Genomic DNA, 22,498 nt, shown 5'->3' with positions numbered 1-22,498 from the left:
GGGTCACCTTAATGCATATGCTGTGGGTATGTTCTAGAGTATCTACCTTTTGGAAAGAAGTTTTACATAGATTAGATACAGTGGTGGGGGAGCCTCTCCCGCGTACCTTCTACTCGACGATTTTGTTGTCAAACAGGGAAAGAGGAGATAAGGCCAGAGTAAGAACAGATTGGATTGGTAGGGTTTTGGTAATGGCGGCAAAGCAAATACTAAAAGTTTGGAAGTCGAGGAAAAAGCCAAATGTAGATGAGTGGCTGTTAGATGTTCCAACCTTATCAAACTATGAGAATGTCATGTTATTAAAACAAGGGAGAGATGGACATTATTCTCGAATTTGGTAATCTTTTAATGAATTGTACAGTTGAAAGCCAATAAACACGAGTATTATCTTCTGTATATATCAGTTAGGGGGATAATGTCATTATTATATGGAGTCGTCTGTTGTGCCTATCAATGTTGTGTTGTCTATTGTAAGTCAAAGATCTAAAAATTGATTGTGAAATGGAGATTTGTATTTGTTATTGAGTTATCAATTTCATATATTTAGGAACGGTACTGCATGATTGTTAGCAGATTTTTGTATTTTACAATCTAGATGTAAATTCATGATGTTATGAATATGTTGTAGTTCCGTTCTTTGTATGTTCATTGTAAAATAATAAATAAAATGGTTAAAAAAAATAATATATATATACCTCCAGAAAAACCTTAACAGGGAATCTAGCCATCCAAAATCTCCCATGGCTAGTGCCTGCATGCCATTTAAAATTGGTGGTACAAATCTCTGATTATAGAGTTTAAAGGTGCCTTCGACTGAAAAACCTGCAGTATGTTTGGTAAACTGGTTTATGGCATAGGTCAGCTGTTGGGCCTTACACTTTTTTAGTTCCATGAAATTATCGTACCGACTTGAAGCTGACAACTCCACACCCAGATAGATGTAGGTCGGCACATACTCAATGGGTTCTAAATCTGACTCAAGACTTGCCCGGTGTAACTTTCGCCCATAGAATACCATCATTTGCGTCTTTTCCATATGGATGGCGAGATCGTTCTTCCACACATATTCAATCAATGCTTTGAATTTACCCCTAATACAGGCAAGTGTACGGTCCATAAGGACCAGGTCATCTGCATACAAAATGCTGGGTATACGGGTATCTCCTATCTTGATCGAACAGCCCCTCTCCGAGGATACTGCATGTGGGCGGTCCAATAGAAACAGGGTGGTCAGGTTACAACCCTGCTTGACCCCCCTGTTGATATTTACACTAGGTGATAATAACCCGGCCTGGTCCAATCATCCTCGCGCTCCTGTGTTAATGTGTAATTTAACAAGGATAGACAGGATCCAGTCAGGGCATCCCAGGGTTATCAGTTTTTGCCACACGGTCGCCCGCTTAACCGAGTCGAAGGCCGTGCTGAAATCTACAAAAATGAGGTACAGTGCCAGATTTCCCCTCACTGCGGCTTCCTGCATAGGTGTGTCATTGGTCCTGATGTTGTGTGGTATTGGACCCTGGTCTGAAGCCAGTCTGTGTTGGATGCATGATGTAACAACTTGTGATTCACTTTTGCATGACAGTCGGGCCAAAAGTGGCAAATAACTTCCCCGTCACCTCCAGGAGAGAGCAGGGCCCGTCATTTTCTGGCCTCTCTCTATACCCAATTTTGTACAGTGGGAGAACTATTGACTGCTGCTGTGTATCGGGCACCATACCATCTCTACAGACTCTGCTGTACAACATCTCCAGAAACTTAGACCATGCTGCAGGATTTCCCTTTAGAACTGTGTTCAACAAACCATTTGGCCCAGGGGCGAACCCTCGAGTTTACCAATAGCTGTGTAGATTTCCTTGCAACTAATTTTATGGGGGCAACGACCACCCCCCTTTATTACCCAGTTAACTGTAGATGGTTGGTCACATTTGGTCCTAAGGAAGTTTACCCGTTTATCTGCGGGAATAGTGTTAATAGTTTGTCGTTTAGAGTCCCCCTTCGCTGTTGCTAGCAACTGCCAAATTTGTTGGGAATCCCCGCTACATAAGGTAGTAAAAATATTTTGCGTGGTTGTCTCAGAGGTCCTCTGTCTAATGAGCCAGTTCCTGTAGGTGGTTTTGATCGTCCGTAGCCTAGCATCTACCTCTCGCTGCGTGCCCCCTTTGAGTTTAGCACCTCAGATATTCCATCGCATCTATCTCTTTGCATCTCTGATTTCAATATCGAACACCCATCCATGTTGGGCACTATAGTCATCTATATGCGTGGGGGGGAGTAACCCAGCTTCACACGCAAGTACCTGCAGCCTCTCACGAATACTATTTACATTCGCGGCCCCAAAGGTCTGAGACTCATACTTTATAAGTCCGTGGGCTGCTCTAGATGCCTTATCAACTTTCCTAGAAGTCCAACCTAGTCTGTTCCCTGCTGGATTTACATTGACCCCTCCACCACCAACCATGAACTTGCTCAGGTTGAAACCCAGTCTAGTTATCAACAGGAAATGATCGCTAAAATGTGTACTCCGTATCTGAAGAGATTGAACACTTTCTGCACAGATGTTACTGGCAAAGAATTAATCCAAAATGGATGATTTTTTATTCATCTGCCAGGTTTGTCGACAGATGTACGGCCATTTAACATTATTAGGCCCCCTTTTTTAAGAAGTACACCCATTTTGTCTTCTTAGGGTTCCCTCGTTTCTTAGTGATGGTACTAACGGGGTATACATATCTATAGGCATCCCCACTGGCAGTGTCTCTACAGCCGGCATTCAGATCTCCACCCAAAAGTACAAACTCATGACCTGCAGACATTAGCCACCCGACACATATGGAATCGTTACTTTCATAAATAACGTCTAGTTATTGTTGTAGTAACAATGGGACATTGTATCAGTAAATGTGCTTTAATTTTCGAACAAACCATTAGAAAAAAGTCCACAATTAATGTGGCATTAACCATCCAAGAACTATCTAGCTTTTTCAATCTTTCTTTTAGCACTTCTGTCTTTTTGGAGAAGGTTTTAACTATGTCATGGCCTTGGACAGATAGACTGAAAAAAGATGCTTCCTCCACTGAGACTTTGCATAAAGAATACATCTATTTTACGGTCAGCATGACCAAACGAATGCCCTAAAGGAAATGGGTGCATCATGGTTGCCCGTAACGTTGAGCCCTAAAAGAAATTAGGTGGAAAGATTAAGCAATCCATACAAGGAAGCCCAATTAAGTGTGCACTTCTACATACCGGATGGAAAATCTCAACCCAACGATTAGGAGGGTGTATGAGCAGAGCTAAATCACCCATCTAATTTAGTTTGGAACACCTGTTTAAAGTGGTGAAATGAGGGGGGATCTGAAGCAGTCTTAAAATGTAGCTGTTACAAGAGGATACATTAATTTCCCTCTACACTTTGGGAGGTCAAAAGTGGCAGATGAGACTATAAGTTGAACTTTAATGTTCCTTTGAGGAAACATATCATAAAGCCACTTCCTAGGTTTCACAGAGTTCTGCATGACTTAGTGCTTAATGACCTGTAATCAAGACTCCTGCCGTGTTCTAGGGAACACCAAGGTGGCGACTCAGGATGTTGATCTCCACCCGGGCCAATGGATGTTTGGCCTGGAAGCACTTTGGGGAGGATCTCCTGGTCACCCTCCTTTGGCCCTCATCATGCATGTGGCAGAATACAATCACAGTGCTTCATTGCCGGCCAGTTTTGGGTCCTCTGTCCCTCTCCACTCCATATTCTCATTTAGGGCAGGAGAGTTCTGAAAGCCCTGACCCGCTCCCAAACCCTTCTAAAACCATGCAGGGCAGTGAGAAGGCACCACACAACCCCATTGTCTGATGCTCTCTCTAACTAGACCCAAAGTCTAACGGATGGAATGCATGCCTGTCTCTTTAAATGGAGTCTGCTTTATTCTTCTAGGGCTGGTAGTATTGGTAATAATATTGATACAAGCGCATCCACAACATTAGAGGAATCATTTCACAGCTTAAAAGTGTCACGTGTTGGGCTGGTAGTATTGGTAATAATATTGATACAAGCGCATCCACAACATTAGAGGAATCATTTCACAGCTTAAAAGTGTCACATGTTGAACCAGGGAGTCCCATATATACAATAATTCACGTTTACAGCTTTCCAACAGCGGATTGAATAACATGGGAAACAATCACAAAAGCATGGCCTCCCAGCAAAGCATTCTCTTGCTGAGGATATCTTGTTGTAATTCAACTGCAAGTACACCATTTCTTCAGAAACCAATTTAACATTGTTACCAGCATTTCTTCTGCGTTTTACCCACAGGTTGGAGGAACAGGAGACCTACATACAGCGAAGGCAGCACCAGGGAGGGTCAATCAGAGGGGGGACGAGTACATTCCAAAATAACAGACAGGTTAGTAATAGGCTTGGTCCAGTCCCTACATCAACTCAGGTGTACTCAAACAGCAACCAATAAGAGCCATGTCTCGGTTACAGTCCACAGATGCAGACTCCCAGAAAGAGTTCAACACAGAGAGGAGAACAGAGTGGAAAAGCTAAAAGCCTTGGTCAGCCAGGGTGGGTTTGAGAAGCAGGAGGCTCGAGGTTGGCAGTGGCTGGAGAGAGTGGAGGCAGAAGAGACTACGGAAGCTGGAAAGATGACAGTAATGGAGAACAGAAGGAGGTGGTGAGAGCAAAAGTGTGAAGTAGGAGATGGTAACATCATAAGAAGAGTGGGTGCAGGAAGAGGAATGAGAAGAGGGTGAAAGAAGAGGTGGCAACAACAGAAGGGGCAAGGCATAAGGAAGGGGTGGTAATACAGAGAGGAGCTGGTAACATCAGCTGTGAAGAATGACAGAGGAAGTGGAGATACAGACATCCACTGGCATCAGCGGTAGTAGAGCTGGCACAAAGGATGATGGGAGTGTAACAGCGAGGGAAAAAAGATACCCTGAAGTGGATAAGAACAGTAGGGGAAAGATGTCTGGAGGTGCTAACAGTCGTGGAGAAGATGCAGCAGGCCAAGTGGTGAGGAGAGAAGGACAAAGTAACATCAGGAGGAGAGAGGAGAAGAAGGACCAGAAGAGCGGAAGTAGGAAGACCAGGTAGTGAAGGAAGGATCAAGAGGGAAGAGATCAGCCTTGTAGATAAAGAAGAAGGGTCCAGTGGGCCCAGTGAGCCCAAATATGAGACAATGGGTGGTGGAACAGGAACGTGGCAGAGAGTCTATCTTGACAACAGAGAGATGAGTGGGGAAAACCAGGATGAAGTCGAGGCAAGGCAGGACCCCTGTGTCATGCACTTCAGACATACCATGTCTCCATGCCGGCGCATCAACAGGATGACACTCTTGTGGCGTACCGGGACAGTTGCATGTCCCTGGTGGATCCCGTGGTGCCTCGCGGACAGAACGCATAGCGAGGGACTACAATGCATGGCTTCCCATGCAGAAGCTAGCGGTCACATGACGCACCACAGCACGAACACGTGACACAGATGTGGCGTGATGCCGGGAGATTAAAGATCAGCGTCTTCCAGGCTCTGGCGCTTCTCAGCTGTTCTGTATGAATGGTGCTTCCTGTAGTTTCCTAGTTAACCTGGTACTTGTTGACCTCTGCTATTCCTTAATGGACTTTGCCTCTGAATTAACCCTTTTTTGTGTTTTTGTGAAAATTTTGACTTTTTGAAAACCCCGGATTTTGGCATGAACAGATGTGTATAGATTATGGACTTGGAATTGGTGACTTACTGCATTTTGTTTTCAGTTTCTCTGATTGAACTGTGACAGAGCCTATGGAACTTCAATAAACTGGATTTCTTGGTGATTATGCCCTTTACCCTTAGTAGTAGCGTCCTCGTGTCACCTGGGTTAGGCCTTTCATTTTTTCTGACCTCTGCTCCTGGCGATCCAATTGTTTCAGCATCCTGTTTTCATCATCAGGCGGTTTCTTTTCTCTTTCCTCAGATCACTTCATCTGGACTCCACAGGCAATTTTATCCTTGGGGAAAGGGTCCGGTTATTGCCAGTTGTTTTGATAACAGTTCTTTGTTTTTCCCTCCACTGCTATGTAGAGCGCCTGGCTACATTTCCTCCCCTTTTACCTTTTGTTCAAGTGGTTGGCCAGAAGAAGTATCATCTTTTCTCTCTCGCTAACCCCATTGCGAAGAAGGTTGTTAAGTTCACCTGGGACTCTGGTTGTGACACCCAGGATCCTCTCCCCAGCTCAACCTGCTGGCTACTGTAACTGACCAGTCTGCAGAGTGAGTCTTTGAGTACTGGAACCCAGAAATCCCCCATTAAGATCACCACCTAAAAAAACGTTTGGATCAGCCTGAAGTGGGACAACCAGGAGAAGGGACAGAGAAACCTGTTTGAGCTGTTAAAGATTGGAGCGAAGGGTCCACAGGCCAAAAAGACCCTAGAAGCCACAAATACTTGAGAGGACAGTGTGGGGATCCCGCTACATTACAGAGACGGGAACATTTGATTCTTTTGTTTCTTTGGGAAGATCCCGTTTATATTTTAGTGGCCCTTTTTTTGTAACAAACCCCAAATCAAAAATGCTGAACTGTAACATATAGCTCTGGCTCCCTTTTTGGTCACAGGTGAAACCTGTGATAGATCTCAAAGTACATAACTTGAAAAACTAGTGAGGCAGTGAGGAAAATGCCCCTGAAAATAAGTGGTGGTTGCAATTGTGGTAAGCAACACCCAGTAGCATAAATCCTTCTGATAATTCCAATACAATTTGGGATATCATCTAAACATTGTATTAGCACCAGCTCTGATCATGCTGCACTTGATAGAATTGAGTATGTATTCTGCATTCCCACGAACAGTATGGGCGTACAAGAGTCTTTTTCCAGCTACAAGGATGGAGCATAATGTACTGAATGGCAAGCATCTCCATCTCACAGTAGCATCACACTGGTGTTTTTTCTGTTCAACATTAACCTATTGGTGTTCTATAAGTAAGCTAACACCCAGCTCTTTTCAAGAATGGAACTTTTATCGACTTTCTATAACACTGTTAATGAAAGTCAGAATGACTACTTAATTGGCATAACATTTTGGAATCAAAACGTATATCAACAGACAAGCTTAACTACGTGAAGAGAATTCCAACCTCAAATTATAAAACGTGCAGGTCAAAGTGATTCTGGACAAAAGAATGTCCTCAATACTTACACACAATATTCTGTTCACCTGAGTTCTGCACATGAAATGCTGTTTTAAGTGACAAATTTAAATACAATGGGGGCGTGGCTTGGAGATCCATCAATGTGGCAGCTCCGTTGAGAGCCCCCATGCAAAGCCGAGGCCTGAAGCCATAGTTTCCCTTGTCGGAACACTGGTGCGTCTGGTTGTAGGTCTTGGGCTGGATTTCGTGTGGATGGATAAGGATTTTGCAGTCTGGGAACTGTATTTCTTCATATCAAATTTTCTCATTGGTGGTGGAATGAAGGTTGCACCCCTCAAATGGAAGATCCAATTTGCGCTCCTGGACATCCGGGTTGTACTTGGTAGGCCGTAGCCATGCAGATCTTCTCATGCCCATGGCAATGCAGATGGCACAGCCAGAGGTGTCTATATGAGCCACATTGGACTCCATGATGTCCTGCACCACCATTGTAGTTTCCGCCAGCCCCGCCTTGAAGCGTGCCTGACTCTGCACCAGAAGTTCTGGAAGGAAGTTGGCTATTTCCAGCCAAAACCTTTGATTTACAGCAGCGATTATGGAGTCTGTATTCGACTAAGGTGCAGCGAGGCGTTGGAATATACCTTCTTTCCATATGCCTCCAAGATTTTCTCCTCCTTGGCTAGAAGCCCCGAGGACGAGGTAGCCGAGTAAGACTGCAGCTTGGAGTAGAGTGAGGCTTTGGCAATCACCAAGGAGTGTGGTTGAGGGTGTCCCGATAGCAAGAGTGGATCCCCCTCCAGTTGCCTGTACTTGGCGTCAAGGTGCTGATTGGTAGGCTGCGCCAAATGGGATTTAAGCCATCCCTTTTTGGCAAAGGCCACAACGTCCTTTTGCCCAGAATCCTTATTCTAGCTACAGGTCGTAGAGTGAGGACCTCTGCCAGGACCCCCGTCTCTGGTTGTTCAACCTTGGGTTGTGGAAGCCACAATTATTCGGCTAGACCTGCAAGTCGTTCATGGAATGCTTTGGCCGAAGATGGTGTGTCGGGGTCCTCTTCCTCATCGGTGTCTACCAGGGTGTCCTGCTGGTCCGGAGCGGGTGGAGGAGTACTAGATGCTGAGGGCTGAGCTTAGCTGACCGGAGCCAGAGGCTGTTGTGGAGGCTGGTGTGGAACCGTCTGGGCTGCAGGAGGCAAGGGGGCCAGAACCATGGGGCCCGGAATGGGTAGCTGGGGCTGTGCGGGGGCCTCTCAGGTGGACCCCCAGTAAAAGAACCTTGCGGTCCCTCAGTGACCTCACCAGCAGGGTCTACTGACCCCTCGGCCTGGTGGCCGGTAGCTGAAGCAGCCTCGGTAGCCTCGGTACCTGTGCTGGTGTTAGAACCTTAATGGTCCCTCTCGATCAGGTGTTTCCTTGGGAAGGAGTCGCCTGTGCGGGCTGCAGTTGAAAACAGTGGCCCTACCTTGGGCCTTAGCTTGTGCTTGACGAAGTTCTTGAAGTCCTCTGGAGGCGATCCTTCGAAGAGCTCTCTCCACCGAAATAACCTGTTCTTCAGAGCTTGCAGTGTAAGCGCGTCAGAACCCTCACAGCCATGGTCAGGGCCAAGGCAGCGGAGGCAAAGGGCATAGGGTCAGATGCAGGAAAGAGCCCTTCGCAGGCTGGACACCTGCTAAAGCCAAAAGACGTCGAGGAGCGTGGCACCAGAGGACCGAGTACCTGATTAAAGACCAAAAGACAGTTTTCGGGGAAGAGCTTGTGGAATCAAACCCAGGAGCGCTGGTGAAAGCAGCCCGCTTCCGTCGACGCGGAAAAGATGACTGGGGAGTGGCGCCGGTGGGTGGCGTCAGGAGAGCGCATGCTGCCAGCGCCACCACCCTGCGCACCTCTAAATTTAAAGGGGAAGACGATTTTTTTCTGGTGAAAAAGGCTCTGTCTCCCTTCCCCAGCGAGGGACGCCCATACAGTATGGAGGAAAGGGGATGGGACGTAGGAGTGCTGCACTGCAAAAGGCATTTTAATTAAACACTCTTGAAACTAAATAAAACATTTTGTAAGTTAATTATAGGTCTGCTCAGTCTATACAGATAGTGCAACTCTGTCACTGACCACAGAGACCCATAGACTGCAAAACAAAATTAGACGGCTGCTAATACCAATATAAATGATCTAACTCCCGGTAGTATTGTGGCGAGGGCATACGCAGATGATTTGGGTACCCTTGATGTAGAAATTGGATACCTGTTCAAAAATTGTAACAGTAACATTGGCTGGTCTGCTTCCTGGTTTGCACCCAGAAAAACAAAAGCACAAGGACATTTTTATTTAAATAATGAGTCCAAGTAACCAATAGAAAGGAACCAGTTAATGTTTTCTACTTGTTGCTGTTCTGCAAATAAACATGCAATCATGATCTGAGACCTTAGAGAAAACCCTACATAATATTTTGGCTTTCAGGTTTGCTAAGCCGGTAAACAAATGGCCAACATAAGTGAAAGTTCAATGATCCACCAGCTGCATGGATGAAAATAAAAAGCACATACTGCATGAAGCTCAGTTGTTAATGTTGATAAGATTGAATTACCAGGAAATTAGTCGACAGAAAACTCTTAAGAATTAAGTTACACATCTACATCTGCACTGGCCAAGATAACAAATCAGCTACATATGAAAATGCATGAAGTAAGTAGCTAGTTTAGGGGCAAACACATGTTATGTGTATTTTAATTGCTATAAGGACATCTTCCTTACCGATGGATACAGTTCTTAGATTCCAGGTAAGCCATGCCCGCAGCAGCATCAACAGAAAATTTCACCAACTGTTTAGGTTTTAGATCTTCCTTCTTTTTCCTCAGAAAAGTGAGAAAATCACCACCTAGAAAAAGATACAAATGGTAAAAGAAATACAAGAGCTATCATATTTACGTTTATCTCACATTTAGCATGTTTGCCTGAAAAAATTATATCACTAGACATGGTTTTTAAAGCAGTTTATTTTGAGCATGGATGAAAAAGAAACACTGGAAACTGCAAATTCTATGGACAGTCCAGGACTATGATTTGACAGAATTTGGTGCTTGAACACAGGTTTTTGTGTTTGCATGCAAGCAGAACCATAACACACAGGTCAGGAGGCATGGGAGTCCCCGAGGTCGAGAGGTACTGTCTAGCCGCCCAGCTCTGGGCTGCATTTATGTGGCAACAAGGAACCGACAGACCCCGCTGGCTGAAGCTGGAGGAAGACTGGAGCCAATACCCATTGGAATCCCTACCACACATCACATGGCCCAAGTACCCCCACCAAACGCCGGACCTTTATCGACCACCAGGAACACGGTAAACAGTTGGAAGCAGGAAGCTAAGAGGTGGAAATGCAGAAGCACAGTAGGCCCACTCTCCCCAGTCTGGGAGAACCCGGACTTCATCCCAGGCAGACTTCTACGAGGGGGACACCCTACTCACCTTCGAGGACTGCAAAATGAAATTCCAGGTGCCAGATGGCAAGAGGTTCCGCTACACCCAACTCCGACACTGGCTGTCCCACGACATGATGAGGACGCACGGGCACAGAGAACTCACAGCACTGGAACGCACGCTAGTGGCAACCGCTCCCAAGGGAAAGATATCGACCGTGTACAGGTTACTGGACAGAACAGACCCCAAATCCAAGGAACCCTACATGAAACGGTGGGAGAGAGATCTGGCCAGGCAACTAGATATGACCAGCTGGGATTGCACCTGGACAAGAACCTACAAGACCTCCGAATGTGTGACAAATAAAGAGGGAGCCATTAAGGTTTGCTACAGGTAGTACATGACACCAGAAAGGCTACACAAATGCAACCCTGCCATACCGCTAAACTGCTGGAGAGGCTGCACGGAGACAGGAACGCTGTTTCACCTCCTCTGGTCATGCCCAAAAGCGGAAAGGTTTGGAAGGGAGGTCCTGGAACAGATCCGAGCGATCACAGGCCTATCGATCCTGTGGGACACAGGCATTATTCTACTGGGAGACACATGAGAAGGACACTTCCCGATGACTGGTAATTTGGTGGATCTCTGCACGCACCTGCTAACTGCAGCTAATATTTCAATCGCCAAGCTATGGAACCTTCAGGAGGGCCCAGCGACCCCGGTGTGGTGGGTAAAGTGCTGGAACATCGCCACAGCTGAGAAAATAACAGCCATCCGCCTGGGCAACAGTAACAAGCTTCACAACACCTGGGCCCCTTTTTTCAACTTTGTGCAGAAATTCCCAGGCGTGGCCAGACAACCACCATCTCTCCGTTGGCTGACCAAAATGGACTAACAGACTAATCGCCCCGCCGCCTGGCCACAGAGCGGTCTAACCAACCACATTCATTGAACTGAAGCCCTGTAACACTGATACGAGACGGTTGCATCCATCTCCGGTCCACCCCGGAACACCCCCCCTCCGTGTTCACACTCGCCTCAGTTGAGGCCATGTTGACTCTTGTTATGTTACACTTTAACAGCATGCAATAAAGCATGATAAAGCTTTCGTAATTTATAAATGCCAATAAAAAGACATGTTGAAAAAAAAAGAACACCTAATCAACGCTAATCAACTCCTCCTTCGAGGCCAACATGGTACCTAACAACCTCAAGGAAGCCTGGATCATACCCCTCTTAAAAAAACCTAACCTAGATCCTAATATTCCCACAAACTATAGGCCCAGCACCACCGTCCCATGCATCCTAAAAATCCTAGACAGAGTGGCCTACCTCCAAATCCAGAAACACCTGGAGGACTACAACTTACTAGGCCTTAGACAATCTGGCTTCAGGCCCAGACATGGAACGGAAACAGCCTTCTTGGATCTCAAAATCAAAATGGGTGAGGCTAAGGACAACGGTAAGCTTGCCATGCTCCTGTTGTTAGGCCTTTCAGCAGCTTTTGATCTTGTCGACCATCAGATCCTCACTGATCACCTGTCTACAGCGGTTTATAGTAAATATGTCGAATTACATTTTTTCGAATGCCATAATGTCGAAAAAAATGCTGAAAAAAATTATTTCGATTTTTCTTTTTTTTTTTTTAATGGGGGAGGGTTTCAACCCTAACCCCCTGTTTTTTATCAAGTTATTTTTACTAGCTAAACCAAAAAAAACACAAATAAAAAAAAAATGTGAGAAAAAAAATTCGGCATTCTTTTTTTCGACATTATTGCATTAGAAACAAAACTCTGGACATTTTAACTGGATACCGTCTACAGCAGCTGCCTTCTCCGGCAATGCCTCTACCTGGATACAATCATTCCTGTCCAAACGCACAATCAGGGTCTTTGCACCCTATGCCTCAGCGGACTCGATTGCCATCCACTGCGGCATACCACAAGGCTTGTGCGTTTCCCCAACGCTTTACAACATCTTCACCAAGCTCTTTGTGGACCATCTTGACAACCTGGGAGTCACATACACCAACTATGCGGATGACACCCAGGTTCTCACCCCCCTCTCGGAGAGCTATGACAATGATTGTAAAAGAATCAACAAGATTTACCTGGAAATCCAGGCGTAGATGGCACATCACTGCCTTTGCCTCAATGATGAAAAAACTGAGCACTTCATCGTCGGCTCCCAAACCTGCCTGAACAAACTAGACCCCTGCTATGACTCATCAACATCGATGGAAACCCAATCAAAATGGTCAAAGAGATCAAAACTCTGGGAGTATACTTAGACTCCACACTTTCCCTCAAAAAGCAGGTGAACTGAACTGCGTCTTCCTCGGCCTACACTAACAAACTAATTAACGCCTGCAAGCAATTCCTTTCGCCTAGTAGCTGAGTAGAGCCAGTAGAGCCAGGGCTCTAGTGTTATCCAAGATCGACTACTGCAACACTCTCTACCAAGGCACATTTCGAAGGGAACCTCAACAAACTCCAGGTCCTTAGAAATAACTCCTTAAGAGCAGCTCTAAGTATACCAAGATCCATGCACATCACTAGTTTCAGGCAGGATGCCCACCGGCTGCCTGTACGGGACAGAATCGCCCTCTGCACGCTTGTCATCACCCACAAGTGTCTCTCAAATACCGCCCCCAAATACCTAGCTGATAAACTCAACATACGCCAGCCCCCCAGACCAACTAGGAGCTTCTACTCGCATTGTCTAGCCATGCCAAGTTTCCGACCTTCAGAGCTAAGGTAAAGAGTTGGCTCTTCGGGAATCTCCACCACTGCTCAGTCCCTGGCCCAGCAGGATTGATTCTATCCCGTAACATTCCTGTCTGACAATGTATCATGGTCACTCCCACCCTCTGCACTTATCTCTGTCATTGTATTCTGTCTTTGTATAGCCCTGCGTCCAAAACTACCTGTATTTCATGTAAAATGAGCTATTTTTCCTGTAAAACTACTGTATTTATTGCTGATCTTCGTGTTCAAAATTCTGTAACCTCTGTATAAGCTTTAAACGCCCAGTTACCTGAGGGTTCGGTGCACGGTACAAATAAAGAAACTAAACTAAACTAAACCTTACTAAGAAAACAGAAAAACAGAAAATAATTACCAAGGATGAATGTATTTAAAATGAATAGCTGGAACGTGTTCATGCAAGTTACAAAATGTAATCTTTAACTTATGTATCCATGCCAAGGCTGCATGCAGCACAGTTGCAACACGCCACCACAGAATTGAACACCATGCTGGATAAATAATTGAAACACCACGAGGACAGCGTCAAGAGGCAGTTAAGAGGAAAAATCACAAGCATGGAAACACAGCATAAGGGCAGAATAGGAGATTATGTGGTGAACTGTGAGGAGTATGGTGAGGGGAAAACACACAAAAAGGCATCACACAATGCCAGGGAGGAAGAATGTGCAGGGAGTTTTCTGAGGTTTCCATCTGGAGCATAGTGGCAGGGGACACAGAAAATGAAGGCAGGGCAGACAGTACAGCATACAAAGGGCACACACAAGAGAAGACATTGTGGAAAAAAGCATGTTGTGAAAAGGGACAAGGTCCCCCTCCCCACATCCCTCCCACTGTCAATCTGTCCAGGTAAGGGAATTGTGAAAATGAAATCAGAAACCCATTTGACATATAACAGATGTATTGCGATATAGATCTCATCTTGTTCTGAAGGCATCATGAAGCAAGACACAGACAACAGATTAACATTTGTACTCAAAGGAAGTTTATTTAACTTAAAATGTAGGGCGAAGTAAGACCTAACGTGCCCCATGCTAAGGTGGGATTTTCCTACCTAAACAAGGTTAGTCTGTGTCAAGATGTCCAAATTAAGTATCTGTCTGTGTCCAAAACCTATACTTGTTCTGACAACTAACGGTCTACAATTTATAGGGGGATGTCAGCCTGAAAAGATTAGTCTTCAAAAGAAAGTTCAGAGCTCTTTCGAGCTCTTGGCTTAGGATCAGCTTCCTCAAGTTCAAAATAGTTTTCAGACTATTGGGAGTCTCTTCCCCAAGAGTTCAAACCTTCTCATTTCCAACAATAACACAGTTCCTTGGGATACCTCCCAAAGTCGGTGTTCCCTTGACCAAGAGTTCAAATTTTCCAGCTTTCAAAATTAACACAGCACTTTGGGACAGCTCCCAGTTTGGGGCTTATTTTCCCAAAAGTTCTAAACTTCCAGCTTTAAAAAACAGTTCTGTTTCCTAACTTCAGTTTCTCATACAAGGAAGGGGCAACACATAAGCATGACGTCAAACATAATTTCATTGTTTTTTTCCAAGTAGGGCAATCGGTCTAGGCGCAGTTGCCGGACCACACGGTCCACCCATTACAGGTCATGCAACCGATACCCCTTCTTCATTTGATTTTAAAATGTCTAACGCGCATATCCTGAAGGAACCAAGCGGCAAGCCACATCTAGGCGCAGATTTAAATTACAGTGCATACAAATGCGATCTTAAACAAAAAAACTTTCAGCTGCTTTCTAAACACAATCAGAGACTATCTTCCGCAAACAGAGCGGCAAGCAATTCCAAGCACGAGGGCCAGCTATTGAAAACCTTCTATTCCCCCAGCGAACAGATCTAGAGGTAGGAACTACCAGTAGATCTTGATCCGTGGACCAAAAGGATCTAGTGGGGATGTAGGGCTTAATCCTAGCAGCAAGATATGGTGATGCAAAGCCATGCATATGTCTGAAAACCAGGCACAAAAGCTTAAACTGAATCCGTTGATGGACCGGTAACCAATGAAGTTTGCTCCGGAACTCTGATACCGACTCTTTCCATGGATTATTTCTGTTTTATTGGGATTAAGTTGGAGCTTGTTGTCAAGCATCCGCATTCGTATTTTCTCTGCACATTTCAAAATACTCTCTGCTGCCTCCGCCGGTTGTCTTTAACGCAAATCTGTGTATCATCCGCATACGAATGATACTGAAGATTGAACTGAGCAAAATGTTTTAGTAAAGGGAGATTAAATAATACCTGAGACAAGGATGAGCCCTGTGGCACTCCACAGGATATTGTCAGCATTTCTAAGAGAAAGGGATCCACCTTTACCTGTTGCTTTCGATTAGTCAAGAAATTATAAGTTACTCACCATAGTGACTAACGTACTCTTAGTCCTTAGTTCCCTTTCCTCCATACTGCATGGGCGTCCCTTCCAAGGGACGGGAGAAAAAACCTTCTTCCCCTTTAAATTTAGAGGCGCACAGGGGTGCTGTCCAGGGAGCATGTGCAGCCCTGACTCCGCCCTCCGGCACCACAACTCAGCCCCCATTGACAGGTCGACAATAGATTTAACATTGCCTAATGACACCAGTATTATTAGGGGGGGGGTTGGTGGGACTTATGGAGAAAAGGGGACTAAGAGTACGTTAGTTACTACGGTGAGTAACTTATAATTACTCTTACGTCCCGTCCCCTTTCCTCCATACTGCATGGGCGATTACAACTGAATGTAGCCCCAGGGTGGAGAGGAGACCCTCCTTAAGCAAACAGGTTTCTAAGAACCGCCTGTCCGCACACGGCGTCAGATCTAGAGCAGGCATCCAAGGGAGTGGCCTAAGTGGCCGGCCTGCTTATGACTTGCCATGGGACATGGCGCTGGAATTCGATGGACGTTGCCTTGGGCCTGACTGCGTGGGTGTGCATGTTGGCCGGAAGAGGCTTGTGTTGGCCCTTGTACACCTCTCTGATGGCAGAGACCACCCAGCGTGATATGGAAGCCTTGGAGGCCCGATAGCCTGGTCTTGAGCCTCTGAAAGTGACAAACAGGGCGTCCGATTTGCGGAAGCCCTTAGTCCTGTCTAAGTAAAATTTCAGGGCACGCCTAACATCCAGGCAGTGCAGCACTTTTATTTATTTATTTTATTTGCATTTATAAAGCGCACGAGCGGCCCTCTCTGTGCTTTGTCCTTGGGATCGGCAAAAAACATAGGAAGGACTATTTCCACGTTCAAGTGGAAAGCAGACGGCACCTTGGGGAGAAATGCTGTGCGTCTCTGCAGGACTACTTGGTCCTTGTGAAAGGTAGTATATGGTTCCGAGGCGACCAGTGCCTGGATTTCGCCGACTCTGCGAGCCGAGGTGAGCCCGACTAGTAAGGCCGTCTTGATGGTGACCAGCCTGATGTCCGCAGACGCAATTGGCACAAACGGTTTGTGCGCCAGGGCACCCAAGACTATATTGAGGTCCCACACCGGGTGCGGCCTCTTGACGGGCGATAGAGCCCCGCGAGCCCTGTCAAATGTTTCTTGACGATAGGATTGGAGGAGTAGAAGATACCCTCCTACGAGTTCCTGTAAGCTCTGATGGCTGCAAGGTATGTACGGCATGTGTCAACCTGCACTCCAAATTGGGCGAGGTGCGCCGAGAAGGACAGCACGTCGTTCAAAGTACATGACAGGGGATCGATTCCTTTGGAGTCTGCCAAATGGCAGAATCTGGTCCATTTGCTTTGATACTGGGCCCTGGACGCCTTGCTCCTTGAGCCCTGTATGATTTCCAGATTAGCCTTTGAGAGGCTGAGTTGCTGCAGCGTTACCTGCTCAGGAACCACACTGTGAGGGCTAGTTTCTGTGGCGCGGGGTGGATGACCTTGCGGCCCTGCTGTGCCAGAAGATGTGCTGGGCCCATCTGGAGGTGAATCGGGGGCATCTCCGAGAGGCTGAGCAGCTCCAAAAACCATGGTTTGGACGGCCACTATGGAGCTATTAGAATGATATTGAGTTGTTGAGACTCCTTGATCTTGCAAATTACTCTGTGTATCAACGGCGTGGGCCGGAAGACGTAAGCCCTCATGCCGTTCCACTGAAGCCAAAATGCGTCGCCCAGGGAGCCGGGGCCCTGTCTCTGACAGGAGGCGAACTGAAGGCACTTCTTGTTGTGGCAGGTGGCAAAGAGATCCACCTGGGGATGACCCCACCTGTTGAAGATCTCCTGAATAACTAGGTCATTTAGCTGCCACTCATAATTATCCACTCCCAGCCTGTTGAGCCTGTCCGCCTCCAGGTTGGACTCCCCCAGGAGTTGGACTGCCGTGAGGTAGATGTTTTCTGTTAGGCAGAATTCTCTGTAAAGGCTAATTTCCCAAACCTAGTGAGTCCCCCAGCAGCTTTGCTGGATTTTTTGGGGTTTATTTTTTTCTCCTGCTAAGAGTGAGGCTCTTTTACTCCCACTCTTAGACATGATTTGAGGTGTTCCTTTGTCTTTCCATGTGTTTTATGGGCTATGGGGTCTTTTACTCCATAGGGTCTCGTGTTTTTGATGTGGGTTACACAGCACTCTCCATGCCGTAACCCAGGGGGTGTCGTAGCGACCCCCAAACATAGACTCCATACCCTGGGACTGACTATTGTCTCCCAGGGCATGTAAAGTCACCATTGGCTTTACTAGTCCCAAATTATGAACAGAAACCAGTACAAACCATCATATTGTGAATGTACTGGTCGGGGCAATTCGATTGCCCCGGGGTCTGTTGTTCGAGGGGGCACGTCTCCGTCCCCCCTGATCGAGTTTTGGCTGGTGGCAGTGGATACTACTTTTTATATTCGACCGCGAATATATCTCCAGGGGATTTTCCCATTGTTCGAGGCTACCAACTTTAATTATTTAATTCCTATAGCCTCGAACATACCGCCGGTTTATTTATTTAATATTAATTCACCGGTTGGTATTTTTTGACAGAACTCAATTCTAAAATGGCGTTTGTGTTCTCTTCTGTGACTCCAACCCAAGTCGAGCCCTTTGTTTCACTTTTTGGCGGGCTTCTCCACAGAAACCTCCAAAAGTGGTGCCACTCTGTCTGGGTACCACAGGGGGTGTGGGAGGGGGTTTAGGCACCCTGGACTGAGTTTCCTTGGCAACTCAAGTCGCACTCTTGTGTGATTGGCCCAAGTGGTAAGCCGGCCGGCTCACCACTTAGCATGTTTGATTGACAGCTAGGCTGAATGAATGGGGGTTTGCTGCATAAAAGCATGGCTTTGGGGACTAGAACTTCAGAAGTCGCCACAGGACCTAAGAATCCGAGGAGGGAGAAGCTGAGCCGACCTGCAACGACAACACCACCGGTGGAGCCCTGCTGAACCGTCTCACCACTTTTCCCGACGACAGAGGAGATCTCCAGTCCCGAGAGTCTTCTTCCTTTGACTGGTGGGGATAACCAGTTTTGCCATCTTTTCACCTTCCAGGAGCATCTCGTGGCCGCCTTGCCTGTGCCAAGCACCCCGGCAACCGGAATACCACGGTTTACCACTACCGCGAATAGAAGGGTAGTACCTTTTAACCGAAGAACTACGCAGCTGGTTTCTTCCCTGGCAGTGCAACAACCTTCATCTTTCATCCACGTCGAGACCTCCTCTTCCTCTGGACGAAACACTGACTTGCACCCGCTGCCAGGAACAACTGCCCCCGCTGGAGCTTCCTTCCCACTTAAGGTACTGTGTCCCGCCTGGCTTCCATTGCGTCAGATCGTTCGGGGTGACAGTAAAGCCTCGACTTTCTAACCTGGGCTGGCCTGGGACAACCTAGCTAACTTTTCCTGACTTTAATTTCATTCTTTGTGTGCGAACTATTTACAAGACTCTTTGGGCATAACCCCACTGTTTGAACCTGGACCCCTTCTGCTTGCTCTCTCCAAGAGTGGGCCTTGCAATTGACTTCCTTGCTCTCCAGTAGAACTCTGCCTATCCTGCCTTACTGTGGTTCTTTAAAAAGTATTGAAATTTGTGTGCTTCCATAACTCTGCCTTTTTCCCTCCCTTTTTAATAACTTATTAGAGCGCCATCTTATGTTAAGCGCTCACCTCTGTCTGAAAATAAGTGGTGTTTCTCATTAAGACTTGTCTAATAAGTAATTAGGGTTGTATATATATAATAGTGACTGTGTGCTGAATTTACTTACCTCTATGTGCTAGTGTAATCTACAAGTGTGTCTTTAAATAAATAACTATATACTTTTACACCAAAACTCTGGTCAGTGTTTGCTTGTGCTACTGTATCTCTGTACCTATTGTGTATACTCTACATACTGCCTAACTCTTCTTGAGGGAAGTCTGACTGCTCAGCCACAGCTACCAAGTGAATCTGTGTGGTACAGACTGCTACCAAGTGGGTTTACTGCCAAACACCTGTAGTCTTAAATCTTTTTCAGTGGTCCCTGCACAGGTTTCTGCCTAACATTTTCCAGGGCCCACTCCCACATGCTGATTGCCAGTCTGCACAGAGGAGGGGATCTGGTGCCTCCCTGCTTGTTGACATAGCACATGCTGGTCGAGTTGTCTGTCTGGATGAGAACAACCTTGCCCCTGAGAAGTGGTAGGAATGCCCTGAGCGCTAGCCAGATGGCGTTCCGCTCTAGCCAATTGATGTGGTATTCCTGCTCCTGTCGAGTCCAGGTGTCGTGGACCAAGAGATGGTCCAGGCTGTCTCCCCAACCCTCGAGCGAGGAGTCTTTGGTGACGGTGGCCTGCGGGGTGGGTGGCCGGGAGGGCTTGCCCCTCTGTAAATTGCAGTCCCTGGACCACTTTATTAGGTACGGATGGAGAGATGGAAGAACGCTGATCATCTCGGATTGAGAGCCCCGCTCATGGATCCTTGAGGCCGCGATAGTGCAGCTGAATACTCTTCATCCTCCATCTCGTGTGCGGGACGGCTAATAGGACTGCTGCCAATAGACCCAGGAGATGTTGCTACCACCATGCCGAGGTCACCTCTCTGCCCCTCTAGATGACCAAGATCTTGTCCTCTGACGGAAATACCTTCTCGGAGCACGTGTCCCAGATGAGGTCCAAGAATGTTAGAGTCTGTGTGGGCTGCAGCTGTGACTTCTTAAGATGGAGCGAGAAGCCCACATTGTACAGTGTGTTCATAAGGGCATGTGAAGAGTGGTGAACCGCTTCCGGAGATGTAGCCCCGACGAACCAGTCGTCGAGGTATGGGTAGATTTGGAGGCCCTGCGCTCTTAGGAGGGCCGCCACCGCATTCATGAGCCTTGTAAAGATCCTGGGGACCGAGTTGAGGCCAAAAGGAAGGACCTTGTATTGGAAATGGTAGCCCTGAACCGTAGGAAAGAACGATGGGGCTGCCAAATCGGGACGTGTAGGTACATGTCCTTCAGATCCAGGAAGCACATCCAGTCTCCCTTGCACAATGTCTCTGCTATAAAAGCCGGCGTAACAATCTTGAATTTTTGCAGGGGTAAGGAGAGGTTGTGGGTGGAAAGGTCCAGCACAACTGTCAGGCCCGCCTGGTTCTTCTTCTGAATGGCGAAAATCCTGGAGTAAAAGCCCAAGCTTCGCTGGGAGGCTGGGCCTTCCTCCACTGCCTGGCTCTCTACGAGTGATCGGATCTCCGCCAAAAGAGTTGCTGTCCCAACCTGTGGGAGTGGAGGGGAGGAGAGGCTGGGATAGGGAGGCGGTACCCCATGGATACTACAGAGAGGATCCAGGGGTCCGCGAAATTCTGGCACCAGAAATGTGAGTGGAGAGCAAGCCTGCCCCCCACTGGAGACACGTGGACCCAAAGGGGTGTGTCATGCCTTCTTTCCCTTGGAGGTTGTCGCAGAGGAGGGGAACTGGAAAAGGCCCTTACTCCCCCCCGCCTTTTTGTTGCTTGCGCCGGTTCTGAGACGGCGAGCGGACCGGCTGCCTGGATCTCCATTCCTGGAAGCCACGGAACCCTCCGTATGTACGACCCCTGTTGGAGCGCTGCTGAGATTGTGTGTACGATTTGGGCATGGTCTTTGTCAGGATAGATAAAGACTTGGCCGTTTGTGAGCTGTTTTTCTTATTGTCCAGCTCTTCGTCAGTGGAGGAGTGGAAGCGCTGCCCCACCCCCCTCGAACGGTAGATCTAATATGCGTTCTTGGACGTCCGGGTTGAATTTTGTTGCCCGGAGCCAGGCTATCCTTCTAATGTCTGTGGCAATACAGATGTCACGGCCAGAGGTGTCAATATGGGCCACGGTGGATTCCATGAGGTCATGCGCCACCAGCTTGGCCTCGGCCAGCCCCGCCTTAAAGCGGGATTGTCTCGGAGTTTGGAGTTCCGGGAGGAAGTCCGCAATTTCGTGCCATAACATCTGGTTGGTGGCAGCCAGCATGGCATCAGCGTTGGTCTGACGAAGATGCAAGGTTGCAATAGAATAGAGCTTCTTCCCTTATGCCTCCAAGATATCCTCCTCCTTGCCTATCAGCGCCGCAGGAGGAGGAGGAGGCCGAGGACGACTGAGGCTTGGAGTGGCTTGGAGTATAGTGATGCTGCAGCGATCACCGAGGAGTGTGGGTGAGGATGGGCCGAGAGCAAGAGTGTATCCCCCTCCATCTGCCTGTACTTGGCGTCCAAGCATCGATTGACTGGCTGGGCCGAGTGGGGCTTGAGCCAACCCTTCTTGCCAAGGGAGACTACATCGGTTTGCAGTGGAATCCCCGTTTTGGCAGAGGGGCGTCGCGTGAGGACCTCAGGTTGGGGTAGGCCCAGATACTCCGTCAGCCCTGCAAGACATTCGTGGAAGGCCCTGGCCGAGGATGGCGTATCCGGATCCGCCTCCTCCTCCGTATCCTGTGGATCAGGAGGATCCTGTGGAGGAGGAGGAGTAGTTGGCACCGGAGGATGGGGTACAGGGACCGCGGCCGGCGGCTGAGGAGGTGGCAGAGGGTGGTACGGAGCAGCCTGAGGCATCGGCTGGGGAGCCGGAGGCACCAGCTGCGCCGGGGCCTGGGGCACCGGAGGAGGCACTTGTGGTGCCGCTAACATTGCGGGGAGGACTCCCTTGATGGCGTCCTTGAGGATAACCCCCATCCGAGGTGACTCCATGAGGCTGAGGAACCTGTTGAAGAACCCCTTTTCACTGGCCGAAGAGGTTCCAGGGGGTGCTGACAGGTCGCTGGCAGCTGCTGGAGCCGCTGCGTACCCTAGCCATATGG

At 47.6% G+C, this 22,498-nt stretch overlaps 1 protein-coding gene across 5 annotated transcripts in view; it reads right to left on the bottom strand.

Moving 5' to 3' along the window:
• The window catches only part of FER (FER tyrosine kinase), a 2,139,903-nt gene that overhangs the window by 418,510 nt on the left and 1,698,895 nt on the right, over positions 1-22,498 (bottom strand). For all 5 annotated transcript variants that reach the window (XM_069625481.1, XM_069625479.1, XM_069625480.1 and 2 more), the window contains one exon: positions 9,883-10,006. In XM_069625481.1, coding sequence (XP_069481582.1) covers positions 9,883-10,006 — 124 coding nt within the window. The remainder of the gene's footprint in view (positions 1-9,882; positions 10,007-22,498) is intronic.

This window comes from Ambystoma mexicanum, chromosome 6p, assembly GCF_040938575.1.
Source record: "Ambystoma mexicanum isolate Mex_15411 chromosome 6p, UKY_AmexF1_1, whole genome shotgun sequence".
Lineage (NCBI taxonomy): Eukaryota > Metazoa > Chordata > Amphibia > Caudata > Ambystomatidae > Ambystoma > Ambystoma mexicanum.
Note: the sequence above shows the minus strand (reverse complement) of the source record. Positions and strands in the feature narration are given on the sequence as shown.